Source organism: Triturus cristatus, chromosome 7 (genome assembly GCF_964204655.1).
Source record: "Triturus cristatus chromosome 7, aTriCri1.1, whole genome shotgun sequence".
Classification (NCBI taxonomy): Eukaryota; Metazoa; Chordata; class Amphibia; order Caudata; family Salamandridae; genus Triturus; species Triturus cristatus.
Genome location: NC_140590.1, coordinates 527637947 through 527654346, shown reverse-complemented (window position 1 = coordinate 527654346; position 16400 = coordinate 527637947). Strand labels below are relative to the sequence as shown.

Genomic DNA, 16400 nt, shown 5'->3' with positions numbered 1-16400 from the left:
CTTGGCGCTAGTGTTTTATGAAAACCCGACAGTGCGGGATATAAAATACTTAGAGTTGCTAAGCAGTTAGATGAGAACATTAAACTGTGGTGCTGAAAAGAAAAGTCTTAAATTCCTTCATTAGCTTTAATAGATTAGGCTGATCTCTGAGATGACTGGGTAGAGAATTCCACCATTTGGAGGTGGAGTGGGAGAAACTTCTTTCTCTCCAATGGACTCTTTTTATTCTGGGTACACATTCCTGCCTAGCATTGCTAGACCGTAGAGCACGGGAAGGGGCACTGCCAGTATTTCAGGGTCTGAATTTTGCATTGGGTACCTCCTTATTCCAAGAATTACCTCCATAGTCTACGCAAAATCAGTTTGCCACAGGTGCTCCATGCCAAGAATTTCCTTCAGTATGCAAGCGCCGGCATTGTTCCACAAGGGCCATGCCAAAAATTGCTTCTAGCATGTCACCGCCTGCATTTTGCCATGGATGCCCTTTCTTATGGTGTGAATTATCTCTAATATGCCAGCAGCAGCATGTTACCTTGGGAGCTGCCATAAGTCCAGAATTATATTGAGTATGCCAAGGCCAGGGGCAGACTCTTAATCATAAACACACAAACACACTCTAACTCGCTCATACTCACTCCCTCTTGCAATCCCTCTCTTTCCTCTCTCATTGTAACTCACACTCTCTTAATCATACTTGTTCCCACTCAGTTACTCACACACAAACATACTCATACTCACTGGTTTTCACTCTCACAAACGCACACTCACTCTTTCACACTCAATGACTCTAGGCTCGGGTGCAGCTGCACTTGCTGCACAATTGATAGCTACACAACTAACACCCTTCCACGCCCTCTCACAATCTCCAATCGCTCACTTCTTATAAAACGTACCCTCCTTTACCCATTCCCTTGCACTAACTTACTCTTATTCACTCTCTCAAACTCCAGTTCCTACTCCCTTTCACTCTAATTGAAACCCTCAAATTCATACCCACTCTAACTCAATCTCAGTCACTGTCAATCACTCACATATACACTCACACATATACACTCATGCAGCGTGCAACAACATTTATTTTACTTAGCTTGCTTCCTTAGATGTCATCTTGAAAGGCTCCATTGCAGCAGCAGAGCATGAATCTAGTGCCTGGATTAGATTAGAACCAGCAAGCTATGATTCTGAATGATGAGTCACAGTGCATCAAAGACAGGTTTAAGAGGAAGACTCACCTCAAGCCCTCTTCCAGCTTCTTGATATGACTGGAAGTGCAGCCCTATAAGAAACTGGGACAGTGCTTGAGACCATGCCCCTGCTGCACTGTGTGACTCCTCAAGGCCCTCAGAGCCCTGACAGACACATTTTAGGAGATCTACTGTGCTTACTGAGGCATGCGCAGTATGCCTGCTAAATAAAATGGACTGTCTGTGTGAGGATGCCGTAGTTGAACTATGCACCTCAGACTTCCAGAGTGTTGTATTTGGATACGTCACTCTAGCTGGATAGTGCTTCAGCTCCTCCCTCCTCCTGTCAGGGGCTGGAGAGGGACTCTTTAGCAGGAGAGGCAAGGGGCAAAGGTGATGCATCACAGGAGGCAGGGCTATGTCCCTTAGCCCCTGATAAGGAGCTTCTACAGATAAGCACACTGCATCATGAAATACCTAAAAGAGACCTGCAGATGTGTTTCAAAGCTACCAGCATCCTGAAAACCATACAATTGCATGTCTGTCTCTTATACTTCATCATTCAATTAGCTGCTATGCGCTGCCTCCATTTACAAGATGACCACACCACGGTGGAGATCAAGCATGGCATAGAACACTTCCCAAATGGGATCAAAAACAACATTCTTCCAACCACACACCTCCACATTGTGTAGTGTGCTACTAGTGTAGCAACTGCTTCATCACTCCACACAGGGGTAGTAAGCACTATATAAATGTTGCAATACAATATCTAAAGCAGCTAAAGCAGCTACTTTGTCAACCCCAGTCACTTTTACCAAGCAATATTGTGTGGGTATTTTGGACAAACAGCAAGCAACTGTTGGCCAAATAGTCTTGAAGACCTTATTTCAGACATCTGCATCCTCCACATGCTAACCACTGTAGTGAAGATCGTTATCTATATATGTATAATGCTAAGTTAGAACAACCGCGTTAGATGTTGGAAAGCCATCTTGCCGCTTTTGCTGCTTTTGCACACGACACTGTAGTCACATGTTATTAACTTGAGAAATGCTTGCTCGACTTTTCTTCACATGAGAACTGCCTGTTGTTCACATCCCAAACAGTGAGCAGCGACCTTGGTCTGTACATCGTGTAAAGAAACAGTCTGGGTCGCTAGACGGTGCATGTTGTTGGGTTCAGGTTGATCGGCCCACTATTTAGCCATAACATGGACGCAGCTGCAAATACCTGAAAGTTGGGTGCTTTTAATATTGCAGTGTTACATGTTTTCATTACATTCGGAAGAAAAGCTTTCCCAGGAGCAGAGCCTAGCTGATCCTGTGATGTGATCTCACTGAGCTGATCTTTACGGTATGGGGGTCCCCATTCAAGCCTAGAGACCTTTTACTAGTCTAATAATAATAATATTAGTTTGCTAGCGAAAGAAAGGTGGCTGAGATCCACTGTCATTTTAGTATGATTACTCCTTTCATTTTCTATGGTATTGTAACTATGCTGATGGTTTTGATTTTAATCATTTGTCTGCTTATGTTAGCCAAAGTACTGCATCTTGGGACACGAGGTTTATAAAATAAACTCTTTAAACTTTACCGTGTCTCTGTTTATTCTGTTGTGGACTGATATGAGAATAATTACGAACAGGTATTTCTGATTCCCACCATTCCTGAGAAATACACTAAGTCGCTTGTTCTGGGTTGTCTATACATTGGGACCGTCGAGCTAAACCTCGGATAACGAATGGGACACTGATGCTGGTCGGATAAGGGGTTCTGGGCTCTGAGGTGAGTTTCTGGTACACCACAATTCACTGAGGTCCTGGTTTCCTGTGCATAGTTCTGTGCATAAACAGAATCCCTGCAACATGGCGCACCTAACGTTTGGTCTATTGATTTGAAACGCCTTAGTAGTGCTTATATTAGTCCACAACACCCTCAGTCTAGTTTCCGGTTGACGGGAGTGACGGTTTAACCTACCTGTGTTTCGACTAATAGGTTCCTTCAAGCTCGATCATTAAAAAGGTTATTTTTACTGAACCCCAGTGCTACTGTTGATATCGTTGATACTCTTTTTAGTGTGTCCTAATGGCGGTTGACATAGCCGCACATAGTCGTACACCTCTGCGCCGTCATTTGACGACGTATGGGGTGCCAGATGATGGGATGGCTGTTATTTTTGTGGTGAGCGCTGATGCGTCATACCCGTATGAGTCGTTTTACTCATGGGTGACTTTTCCGGCAGTGGATGACGATGATACGTTTCATACCTCTACTCCCACACAGCTGCCTGCGGTCTATACCCCGTATAGGACACAAGAAATTCCAATCTCTGCCTGGCAGCATACTATTTGGTTTAATGGCGCCCTTCCCCATTCGGTTGCACCGGCGAGAATGGGCCCGTTGTCTATTGCAGGGGCCACATGGCCGGTGCTGGCCGGTTTTACGCCTCATCCCCGTTATCTCACGGTGGCGGTGGCAGAGTTGCGGGTGTTGCACACAGCCCTAATTACTGTTCATAGGGCTTTGGTGCAGTACATGTCACGCAACGTGCAGGTGGGGGCACCTGCTGTTGCGGGACAACGAACGGACCACCAACGAACGGACCACCACGCGGTGGTTATTAGTCCTGTTATGGTTAATTCGGTGGTGGGCCCCCCAAAATAAGGATGAATTTCCTTATTGGCTTGCTGAGAAATTTGACCAACTGGAGGCGGTTTTTCCGCATACCACTCCTGTGGAGAAACACAGGATCCTCACCATTAGTTTGCCGAAAGACCTGGTCCCGGATATGGCCGATTGTGACAACTGGGGCAAGGTCTTTGCCGCGACCTATTCGAAGTGCTATGGCACTCCGTCTGTCTGTGCTACCGTCCGTCATCAAAATGGTTCAAGAGAATCATGGTGCGGAGGCTGCTATTGAATTGGGAATTAGGCTTGTCGACAGCTTCGATGTGGTATGCTCCATGGTAATGGGCAACCTCAAAGGAGATGCCAATTGTGGTGATACACATGCTATGTATCCACAGCCTAAATTTCCCTCTGACCTTCATTAAAATGAATCCAACAACATCAGCGGAGGGAGCACTACATTTATGGGATGTTCGTGTGTGCATCAAATTATACATTGACAGAACCAGACAAGAGAATAACTGATTAGGTCTTCGTCTCCTTTAAGCGTCTCGGCAAGGTCCGACTTCTAAGTAACGTATTGCCTGCTGACATTCAGCTTCCATTCCTTCTGCCACAATAACGCAATGTGTTTTCTGGGGAGTAGAGTGACACCATGAGCACGTTGGTGAGTGCTGCACGATATGTGGTGATCCGCACTCAGACAAATGCCGAATTACAACGTGGAGAAGCCGGCTTACCTTTACCAAACACTTCTGCTTGGATCTGAATGCAGCAGCGGATGCCTCAGTGGATCAAGCTGCTTTATTGAAGGTGAACCTGCTTCTCTCTTATTGAATGTTGTTGGTACTGCTTGCTATTCTTATTCAAGCATGTGAATCTACGGAAGATCCAATGCTGGAGAAGAAATTAGTACTTGCCTGTAGCTTCAGATTTCCAGCATTGGTATCTTTCATTCACATGAATCTTTCCTTCCTCACCGGTCAGGAGCTAACTACATATTCTATGTATCCTTCACACTTGTGCTGTGAAATCTAAGTCATTGTAGCCGCTAAGAGGAGTACAAAGCTCAACACATCCACCTGATTGGCTGACGTTTGGATGTTATGTGAGGTGGATGTTGTTGGGCGTGTGGCCATTTTTTATTAATTACTGTTTTAAAAGTACTGAGGTCTCCAGCCTGACTGGGAATCGATTCAAGCTGTAAGTTACTCATTTCTTCCTGACCTGATAAAGGGAAATATTCTAAAAAGCAAGTCAACCTATCCATGCTGGCGAACCACACTTGCAAGTAGGTAACAATTTTCTTTAGCGTTGTGTTTTTTAATTGATTCCCATGGAATTCAAACTTTTCCTGCAAGGTTGGTTAACTACTTGTTCGAGGCATATGAGCTGCAGAGTTGTACACTTAGCATAGGTCGCCATCTGGTGTTGGGCCCGGATGTTTGCAGTTTGTTTTTCTTCTTGGACCGTGCTTGGAAGTCACGAGTTTGGTGACTCCTCCTTCGGTCCGTACTGCGCATGGGCTTCGGCTCCATCCTCAGATTGTTTTTTTCCGCCATCGGGCTCGGATGTGATACTTCGTGCTCCGGCTTCGAACTTCTACGGTTCCAGCCTCGACGGAAAATCCTCGATTCTTCGAGTTCCTTCATCATCTTCATCTCTCGAAGCGGCACTTTTTCCATCCCGTACATCGACACCGGCCTTCGGGCCCTCCGCGACTCCGGTCCCGGCCGATGGAAAGGACTCCGTTTAAAAAGTGCCCAGAATGTGGGTCTAAATTTCCCCACACCGACCTCCATCAGGTGTGTAACCTTTGCCTCTCTCCGGAACACGAGGCTCGAGACTGCCCCGCCTGCAAGTCTTTTCGATCGAAGAAAACGATCCGAGATCGAAGGGCTCGACGCACCATGGCGCACTCATCCTCAACAGTTCCACCGGACATCTTCGGAGACGACGCCGAAGCTTCGGGGCAGACACACACCGAACTGGGAGAAGACATCGTCAGCGCTTCCGAGGCCGACGACTCCGACCTGGAGGACGTAACACCAGGACAGCGGGCCGTGAGTACAATGCCCCCTCCCAGCCCCGCACCGAAAACCAAAGAGACTCCGGTTACCCCCTCGCCTGCCGGCCTGGGCAAAACCAAAACCAAAGCCTCGATCACCCCACCTTCGGGCCCGGTGTCGAAGCACTCAAAGTCTCACGGCAGCTCGGGATCGAGCCAGCCGACGCCCGGTGCCGATAAACACCACTCGGCACCGAAGCCTGCAAAATCCAGCTCGACTCCGAAACCACCGGTGCCGAAACCTGGACACTCGGCGCCGACCAAACACAAACAGAAATCGGTCGGCACCGACGCTCCGGCGCCGAAACAGCATTCGACGCCGAAACACACGGAGACCTCCAAAAAGCAAGGCGTACACAGAACATCGAAACCTCCGGTTCCGAAATCGCCGGTGCCGACAGACGACTCGGCGCCATTGGCTCTGTTTACACCAGACCCTTTACAAAAGACTTTGTCCAGAGATCCAAAGACTGGCCTTTTGACTGTGATTACTAAGAAGCGTCGCCTTGAGGCTCCGGCTCCTCCTCCTCCACCCAAAAAGAGGGACTCAGCCACTTCTCCCCTTAGAGTACCCTCCCCACTGCCACCCCCCCTCCCACCACCACCCCCTCCACCTTTACCTCACTACGATCCGGCCCCATCCCCAGATCCGGATGACGGGGACCCGGACAATGACCCAGGGGACGCCCCAATGGATCCCACCCCACCAGGGACCCCAGATCCATGGGAGGATTATAATAACCCTGATGTACCCAATGTACCTCAAGACGACCTATACCCATCAAGGCCGTCTCCTCCAGAGGACTCTTTAGGGTTTCACCATTTAGTGCAGAGAGCAGCACACTACCATGGGGTGGACATGCACACGGAACCAGTGGAAGAAGACTTCCTACTGGATACATTTGATTTACAAGATCGTTCCACTGCTATTTTACCCATGCTTAAGGGTGTCACCAAGCACGCTACAGAGGTATTCAAAGACCCTGTCAGAGCCAGAGTACTAAACCCTAGAATAGAGAAGAAGTACAAGGCGGCACCCACAGACCCTGCATACATCAAGGGCCCTGCTCCTCTAGATTCCCTAGTTGTCTCCACAGCTAGAAAGCGGGCTAACTCCCAATCCTCAGGAGATGCCCCACCACCAGACAAGGAATCTAAACTTCTGGACGCGTCTGGTAAACGCACCGCCTACCAGGCTGCAAACATGTGGCGCATTGCAAATACACAAGCACTGCTTGCGCGATATGATAGAGCACACTATGATGAATTAGAGGCTCTTATGCAGCACCTTCCAGAGAAATACAAACGCCAAGCTCATGACTTGATACAGGAGGGCAAACTAATCACAAACACCTCCATTAAGTGTGCCCTCGATGCAGCAGACACTGCTTCTAGAGCCATAAACACCAGTGTCCTGCTTCGCCGCCATGCCTGGCTCAGGATATCAGGGTTCAAGCCTGAGGTCCAGACATCAATACTTAATCACACCTTTGACCAGCAAACACTCTTTGGCCCAAAGGTAGACGAAGCGCTCGAAAAAATGAAGAAAGATACAGACACAGCGAAGTCTATGGGAGCGCTCCAGACCCAAGCCTCTAAGCGTTCCTTTCGACGCTCGTCCTTTCGTGCCACAGGTAGAGGCTCCTCCACCGATAATGCCTCTACCTCCTACAAATCCCCTCCTCAAAATACCTTTTCAAAGGGCAACCAAAGAGGTGGCTACAGAGGCAACAACAATAAGGGCAGGGGCAAAACCAACAATACCCGTTCTGCCACCCCACCCGCACAATGACTCCCCTTCCCTCCCCCCAGACCATTCCACTCCGGTCGGGGGCAGACTACAAGATTTTATCCACGTATGGGAGTCCATAACATCGGACAAATGGGTGACCCAAATCATTCGGTCAGGGTACTGCCTCGAGCTAACATCTACCCCACCCAATATCCCACCAAGGCACCGTCCAATGTCCCAAGAGCATTCCACACTGCTCAAACAAGAGGTACTCTCGCTCCTCCAGAAACACGCCATAGAGCAGGTACCCGACAATCAACGAAATCTAGGGGTCTACTCCCTATATTTCTTAATCCCAAAGAAAGACGAGACCCTCAGACCCATTCTGGATCTCCGGCCTCTAAATGCCTACATACATTCAGACCACTTTCACATGGTCACCTTACAACAAGTCCTCCCACTCCTCTGCCAGGGAGACTTTCTCACAACACTGGATCTGAAAGACGCGTACTTTCACATTCCAATACACCCCTCTCACAGAAAATACCTCAGGTTCGTGGTGGACGGGCAACATTACCAATTCAAGGTTCTCCCCTTCGGGGTCACCACTGCACCACGGGTGTTTACCAAATGCCTAGCAGTAGTAGCAGCACACCTCAGACGTCAACATGTTCACGTCTTCCCTTACTTAGACGACTGGCTCATAAAAGCCGCGTCCTACCACCAATGCGTGCAACATACAAACAGCACCATCCAACTGCTTCATCAGCTAGGCTTCACGGTGAACTACCAAAAGTCCCACCTCATACCATCTCACACAAAGCAATATCTCGGGGCCACCATAGACACCTCAAAAGGTATTGCCTATCCAAACCCAGCCAGAATCACAAGCATTCTAGCCTTACGCAAAATATTCCTTCCTCAACACTCTCTACCAGCAAGAGTGTTTATGAAGCTCATAGGGATGATGGCGTCTTGCATCTTCATAGTGCCCCATGCAAGACTCCACATGCGTCCACTTCAGGAGTGCCTAGCACAACAGTGGAACCAGGCCCAGGGTCAGCTAACGGATCTGGTGTTGGTGGACGGCCGCACACATCACTCTCTGCAGTGGTGGAACACCACAAACCTTTCCAAGGGACGGCCGTTCCTGGACCCGGTTCCCCAAGTGACTCTAACAGCGGACGCATCGCTCTCCGGCTGGGGAGCGCACCTCTTACACCTCACAATGCAAGGTCTATGGACGCCACAGCAAAAAACGCTCCACATCAACCATCTGGAGCTTTTGGCGATCTTTCTAGCCCTAAAATCTTTCCAAAAGCAGATTTCAGGCAAAGCAGTCCTCATTCGCACAGACAACATGACTGCGATGTATTATATACAGAAACAGGGGGGGACACACTCTCCCCAGCTCTCCCGCTTAGCCCAGAGCATATGGAGATGGGCAATTCCCCAAAACATTTTTCTCCTGGCACAACATGTTCCAGGCGTACAAAACACCATAGCAGATCTGCTCAGCAGACAGACTCAACAACTACACGAATGGGAACTGCATCCACAAGTTCTTCACCCATTCTTCCAACAGTGGGGGCATCCTCAAATAGACCTCTTCGCCACCCACGAAAACAAAAAATGCCCAAGCTTCGCCGCCAGATACCCACACCCATTGTCCAAGGGCAATGCGATATGGATGAACTGGTCAGGCAGATTTGCATACGCCTTTCCACCTCTCCCACTAATTCCATTAGTGGTCAGGAAACTACAACAGCACTCCCTCACACTCATTCTGGTAGCTCCGACGTGGGCCAGACAGCCGTGGTACACCACGCTACTACAACTATCAGTGGTACCACATCAAAAACTGCACCTTTCCCCATGCCTCCTAACCCAGAACCATGGAGAAATCAGGCACCCGGACCCAGCTCAGCTCAACCTGGCGATCTGGCTCCTGAAATCTTAGAATTCGGGTACCTTAACCTTCCCCCTGATTGCATGAACATCATCATGGAAGCCAGACGTCCTACCACTAGAGCATGCTATGCCGCAAAGTGGAAAAGATTTGTAATGTACTGCCGTAACAATACAATCAACCCTCTAGATGCATCCATACAACACATCATATGCTATCTGCTCCATCTTCACAGGTGTAACCTAGCGTATTCATCCATACGCCTACACCTAGCAGCGATCGCTGCCTATCTACAAAACAGACAGCATTTGTCACTCTTCAGAGTGCCCGCTATTAAAGCCTTCATGGAAGGCCTTAAACGAGTAATTCCTCCCAGGGCACCACCCTCCCCTGTATGGAATCTAAATTTGGTCCTTACACGACTAATGGGTCCGCCCTTCGAACCAATGCACAAATGTGAGCTACAATTTCTCACCTGGAAAACAGCTTTCCTTGTAGCTATCACTTCCCTTAGAAGGGTTGGTGAAATACAAGCGTTCACCATACAGGAACCTTACATACAAATGCATCACAGCAAGGTCATACTTCGAACTAATCCGAAGTTCCTGCCCAAAGTCATTACCCCCTTCCACCTCAATCAATCAGTGGAATTACCTGTCTTCTTTTCGCAACCCCAATCTGTTGCGGAAAGGGCCTTACACACACTAGATGTGAAAAGAGCGTTGCTATATTACATACAAAGAACGCAACCCTTCAGGAAGACCAAACAGTTGTTCGTTTCCTTTTCTCCACCACATAAAGGCAACCCCATCTCAAAATCAGGGATAGCTAGGTGGATTGTAAAATGCATACAAATTTGCTATCAGAGGGCAAAGAGAACATTATCTGTTCCCCCTAAAGCCCACTCTACAAGAAAGTTAGGGGCTTCTATGGCTTTTCTAGGGAATATACCCTTAGATGACATATGCAAGGCAGCCACATGGTCTACACCGCACACATTCACAAAACACTACTGTGTAGATGTGCATTCCCAGCAGCAAGCTAGGGTGGGCCAGGCTGTACTAAAAACACTCTTTCAAACAGCTGCAACGGATACCGGTGGTCGCCGCTAAGGTTGGGTACTGCTATATAATCTATGCTAAGTGTACAATCTGCAGCTCATATGCCTCGAACGGAATATGCTACTTACCAGTATGCATCTGTTCTTGGCATGTAGAGCTGCAGAGTTGTACACGCCCACCCGCCTCCCCGGCTACCTGTATCCGTTCCAGTCCATCTTATTTAGATACAACACACATGGGTTTCTCACTGTTATTACTACGCTCCATCATTTCCCTGTTGGCGAAAAACAATCTGAGGATGGAGCCGAAGCCCATGCGCAGTACGGACCGAAGGAGGAGTCACCAAACTCGTGACTTCCAAGCACGGTCCAAGAAGAAAAACAAACTGCAAACATCCGGGCCCAACACCAGATGGCGACCTATGCTAAGTGTACAACTCTGCAGCTCTACATGCCAAGAACAGATGCATACTGGTAAGTAGCATATTCCTTTACTTTCATGTGCTTCCCAGCATATGAAGTGACCATCATGTGCTGTACCCTGAGCCATTTTTTGAGGTTGTGACTCAGTTGGTAAAATATCAAACGTTTTTCAACTCCTTGATGCCAGGGGATATTCCAAATAGACTTGTGCATCTATGGAGGATTCCATCGCTGTTTGGTAAAAAATACACAATATTTTACAGTATGCATAAAAACTAACCATGATGCGAATGGGGAGGAATTTTGGAGAGTAGATGCTGCTCCTAAATGTGAATAAAGCTGCTGCAGCTCTGTACTTTTATGTAATGTTGCACTTGTGTAAATGGTGACAGATGCAACAGTGTTCAGCATCTTTAATACTTAGCCCTGCAGGTCTACCTAATGGTTGTTCACTGAGAGTTCTAAACTGTGCTTCTTATCAGTGCCCTGAAGTTTGTTCTGTTCTTACCTGCATTGTTAACCTGAGGTATGTTGCTGAAATAGCTCTTCTCTTTCCCCCATATAGCATATCCCTTGCACTGTTCTGCAGCTTCCTGTTGGGTCTTGGAGACAGCTGCTTCAATACGCAGCTACTCAGCATTTTAGGGTTCCTCTATTCTGAGGAAAGTGCTCCCGCTTTTGCTGTTTTCAAGTTTGTTCAGGTAAAATTTTATGCCGTCCAGACTCCGCTTAAAATAGTATTTTACTGATGTTCAGGTCTATATTTTAGCATTTGCTTCTTTCTCTGCTATAATTCTGAACACTCAAGCCTTTACTATTTATTCTTTAGTGACATTTTTCATCTTTCAAAAGCCCATTCTAATTTTTCTCAGTTTACTTTTTTCCATCTTCTATTTTCTTTTTCGTTCCTCTTCTTATATACTTCTCTCTGTCTAGCCCCTCATTTTGTTTCCTCCATTTAAATTACTTCTATTTACTGTTTTTATCCTTCATTTTTCTTCACACATTTTGAGAGCGTCTGGGTTATTCCCCCTCCCATTGTTGTACAGATGTTGCCTGAGGATTATTAAACCTTAAATGTAGATAAGTCTAATTGTGATAGGGAATCCGTAAAATCCTGACTCCCAGAAAGAAAGTATGGGCTCCTGTACCGTAACATACTCCTGGTATGCCAAGTAGAGTGTATTTCTTCACTTGTCATCTAGTCTGAAAAACATCAGTGCCCCACCATTTTACTGTCATGCAATCCGGAATAGTCTTGTGTTCACAGACCTACTCAATCCCACTGTTAGTGTGCATCTCAGACCCCCTTTACACCTTAAACATCCTCTGCATCTTAAGGACCACAGCATCACATCCACTAGATAGCACTGATCATCCTCTAAAAAAAGCACAAAATCTTGCACTTTTTTTTACCTGGCTGCATGAGAAGAGCACTGAAGTCTGTCGCGTGTACAGCAAGTTTTTTTTGTCCTCATTCCAGAAACGTTTTGAAGTAATAAGTTGACTAGATATGTTTTTTTTGGCTGGCTGTCAGCCTGGTACATTGGATGATTAAACACCTTATTTTTTCCTTTTCACTGCTTCCATCTTTTGATGATTTTCTTCTGAGACTTATATTGTTTATGTAGATGTTGGCTGCTAGCAATAGTCTGGAAAAGCGCCTTTCACAAAATCTAACTTTTGGTAGAAACATTTTCCTAGAAATATTTAGTGAAAAAGTATTGAAATGCACTTTTATCATGTATTAGACAGTTTTGGGGCTAAAAACTAAATAGGATTAATCAGCTCACATACTTTAACTTCACACATTGCTTTGAATACCTTCACTTTGATAAAGCTGTTCTCCTAACTCAACACTGTGGGACCAGCTCTAGGGCACAAAATTGCGAAGACTGATGTTTGTATGATTGTTACACACACAGTTCATCCTGCACGATGTCACAGGGAGTCAGGATCCTCACATTTCCTTGTATGTAGATGATTCCACTGTGGAGTGGAATCCTCTTACAAGAGAAAAGGTGTCGTCCACAGGCAACTTTCAGCTGTCTATATTGAAGACTTATTGAGGTCAATACAATTCTTGCAGTGGGCTTTGGACAAGCTCATGCTCACCATTGCTAGGCTTTCTTGTCAGTCTCATTTACTTGCTTCTTATTGGAAGACTTTCCTCACTAGTCTTGTATTTGTCCCTCCCCTAGAATATGACGTTTTTATAATTGTTTTGATTGTATGAGTGTATGACTTTTATCCTTCCACTTCTTACATTCAGGTAACTACTTTTTAGGTCAAGCTTACTAGACAGCGAGCACAAGCTGTCTGGTTGCGAAACACATATAGTAGGTTTATCAAGAACATAGAGGGGCATAGAGCCCGCCAATGCTTAGCTTTACTGTCACTCTAATTTGCCTCTTCTTATTTGATGGTTTGCCTTGGCCATCTTGTCTGTCTCACCTTTGGAGCATATCCAATTGATATGTGTTATTCCTCTACTCACCATTAAGGAACTGTGTACTTTTGTTTTAAGCACAACACCAGAGTGCATATGTCTTCTTTGTGTGTGTGTCCCCCAACAGACCGAGGGGCTTCTGGCAGGGGTCTCTGGTGGTTGTACTTCTCCCCTGCACCCTCCGTGAGGTGCTTGTCCTTGTGTGCTTCTTCCCTTTGTTGCTTTCTTCTTCTGTGGGCTTCCCTCACAAGCTCACCATTTCTTATGCTTCCCGCTCCTCTGCTGTATAAAACTTACGTATTCATTATTTTATTTTTTATTTTTGTGGGCCCAGCAGCTGCCTTCTGGTGCCTGGCTGCTCTGCAGTGTACGAAGTGCTTTTTTGCTAACACATAGAGTATCCACCAGAAAGATGGTTAACAAAGATAAGTAACTTGTTATTCTTGGTTCATTGTCTCCAAGAAAAGGAAAGACATTAGTCCGATACTGGATCTATACGGAATTAAAAACAATCTTCTTGGTGGAGTCCTTCCATGTAGAATCTTTGGCACATGTTTTGGGAATAATGCAAATGAGGCATGAGTTCTGTGACACTTCAATATATTTCCTGCACATACTGATCAAAAATGGGGGCGAGTATAGAAAATATCTAAGGTTTGCTAAAGAGGACCAATATTACCAATAAGCATGTCTACTGTGAGTTTTTCTGAAGTTGCTCTCAGAAGTGGCTTAATATCTTCATCTTTGTAGATTGAATCTTTTTTTAACTCACTGGCTAATTTGAGCTCCGTCACAGTACTACATTTTGGAATGCCTCAAGATGGTGTTCAACACAGTGTACAGTGTGTGGTGTTCCAAAATTAAATAAAGAACAGAGCATTTGGAAAGGGACACGGTTCACGGAAACTCCCGTAGACTATTCTTTATGCTTGGCATTTTCACCTATGTCAAGGAGTTGGCTCTCAAGAAGCTAAATCAACATTTTTCCTACATATACAGTGAACTCATTGATTTTTCCAAAGGCTTCTGGGTCACTTGCTATTATATAGTTACCCTTCGCAACATGCCACCAAAATATAATTGTCTGCATATTAACTGATATAAATATTTTGTCGTACATATTCTCTTCAAATAAATCACTCCATTGGACTTAATAACAGAAAATCTACACCCAGTGGAAATATTTGTATTAGTGGGATTTAGGACTGTATATGCAAGTCAAGAAATAGTTATGTAAGCAACATTCTGACGTACAACCCCCTTAAAAGGCTATGGATGAGAACAACGCAGGAGCTTTAAACAACTTCACATTTACTGTCTCCTATTTTGGTATGCAGTAGCCACTTTCCTAATTTTTCTGGGTGGGGGTGATTTCAGACCAGTATGCTCATCATACTGTGCTTGTGTTTTTACCAGTCTTTGATTAGTAATTCTACTCACAGCAATGTAGTTTCCGGCATGGGGCACCGAAAACAAAGGCACCAAAGAGTGTGATGTTTCTGCACTTCTGTCATCAGCTGAAATGAAAGCGATCAATGAAGATAAAAGGTTAGGCCTCGCTTAAGGGTCCCCTACACCTTGTGCAACAGAATCTGCAGTTCCACCCATCGCCCCTGCCAAAGTTGAGGGTTTCACGAAGTCTATCCACTGACCCTTGCCAACAAAGTCTTCATTGAGTTTGTGTCTGGATCTCCACCCTCTAGCCACAGGAATGCATCCAATACATTTCCACTGACTGGGAGCACTGTCCTCACCCCTGTTTTGAGCCATGCTAAAACAGGGATAGTTAAAGAGATACCACTTTGCTCTCCTAATTAATACTTTGAATTGAACAATATGGGTTAACATCAGAATACATTTGCTTCATCATTTGCACAATCTCCTTTTCAGTGTTTGCATAATCTACCCTATATATTATATTGCGTTACTATGATCATGAACTTACTGCTTCCTTTAAAGCTCTTGATATTTTTCTATATATGCACCCATCCATTAAACTATGCTTCAAACCCCTGAACTTCCACACTGAACTAGCAAGCTCTATGTAAGTGTTTCAATACAATGCCTATTCGGATTAGCCTTTACTGAATTAGTGGTCTAGTCGTAGCCTAGCAGTAGGAAGGCTTTTTGCTTTCTAGTGCCTATCAACTTACCTATTACAACACTATCTCACATGTAACTAATGCTGTTTCTTTCTAAAGTTCTGCATCTTCAGATTGCATGCAATCTCAAAAAATCCTTCTCTGTGTTCCCAAAACCGTGCATGAAATTCTCTTCTCATTTCTTACGCGTACCTTCCTTCTCACTTTCCATCCTCTGCATGCCCCTCTTTCTGAGCACAGTCTACTTTGTCAGCTGCTTGTCTGCCTTAATCTTTATTTGTGTATTTCTTCCTATTGCTCTAATTTAATTTTAAAAATCATAACCTCTTGTTTGAAAGTAAAACCTGCAACCTAAAAATACCATATCCAGGGGTGTGTAATTTATTAAAATATCTACTTGTCCATGGGGAAGGTTGCTTCATAAATCTACTTGTCCTGCAACAAAATCCAATTGTCCCTTTGGTGCCATTTTGTGCGGCGACAAATTATGGCAGCAATCTCATTATATAAGGGCTCTTATATAGCCTCTCTGATTATGCCAGGGCTCATACCATAGTAGTGTTTGAATACTAGCAATCCCTTTGTTGCTACGTTTCCGCAGATCTACATACTGGCACTGAAGGTAGTGGTAAACAATAGTTCCAGGGTTGGAATTTCCTTCTGAGTCTGTGCAAACCTATTAGTGGGTGGCAACAATTGGAGCACCCATTGCCTTCGCGGTACTTTTAGGCCTCCTGGTTGGATAATGGAAGCTGGGGGCATGGGCTGCGGAAGAGTTGGCTGGGCAACTCTGATTCCGGCATAAGCGGCATGCAGGCATCAGGTGTGCTGTATTCCTGTTGG

The 16400-nt window shown here is 45.7% G+C and overlaps 1 protein-coding gene across 1 annotated transcript in view; it reads left to right on the top strand.

Moving 5' to 3' along the window:
• MFSD11 (major facilitator superfamily domain containing 11) overlaps positions 1 to 16400 on the top strand; it is a 204952-nt gene that overhangs the window by 141455 nt on the left and 47097 nt on the right. Inside the window, exon 13 of the mRNA XM_085616897.1 lies at positions 11572 to 11707. Within this exon, the coding sequence (XP_085473023.1) occupies positions 11572 to 11707 (136 nt within the window). The remainder of the gene's footprint in view (positions 1 to 11571; positions 11708 to 16400) is intronic.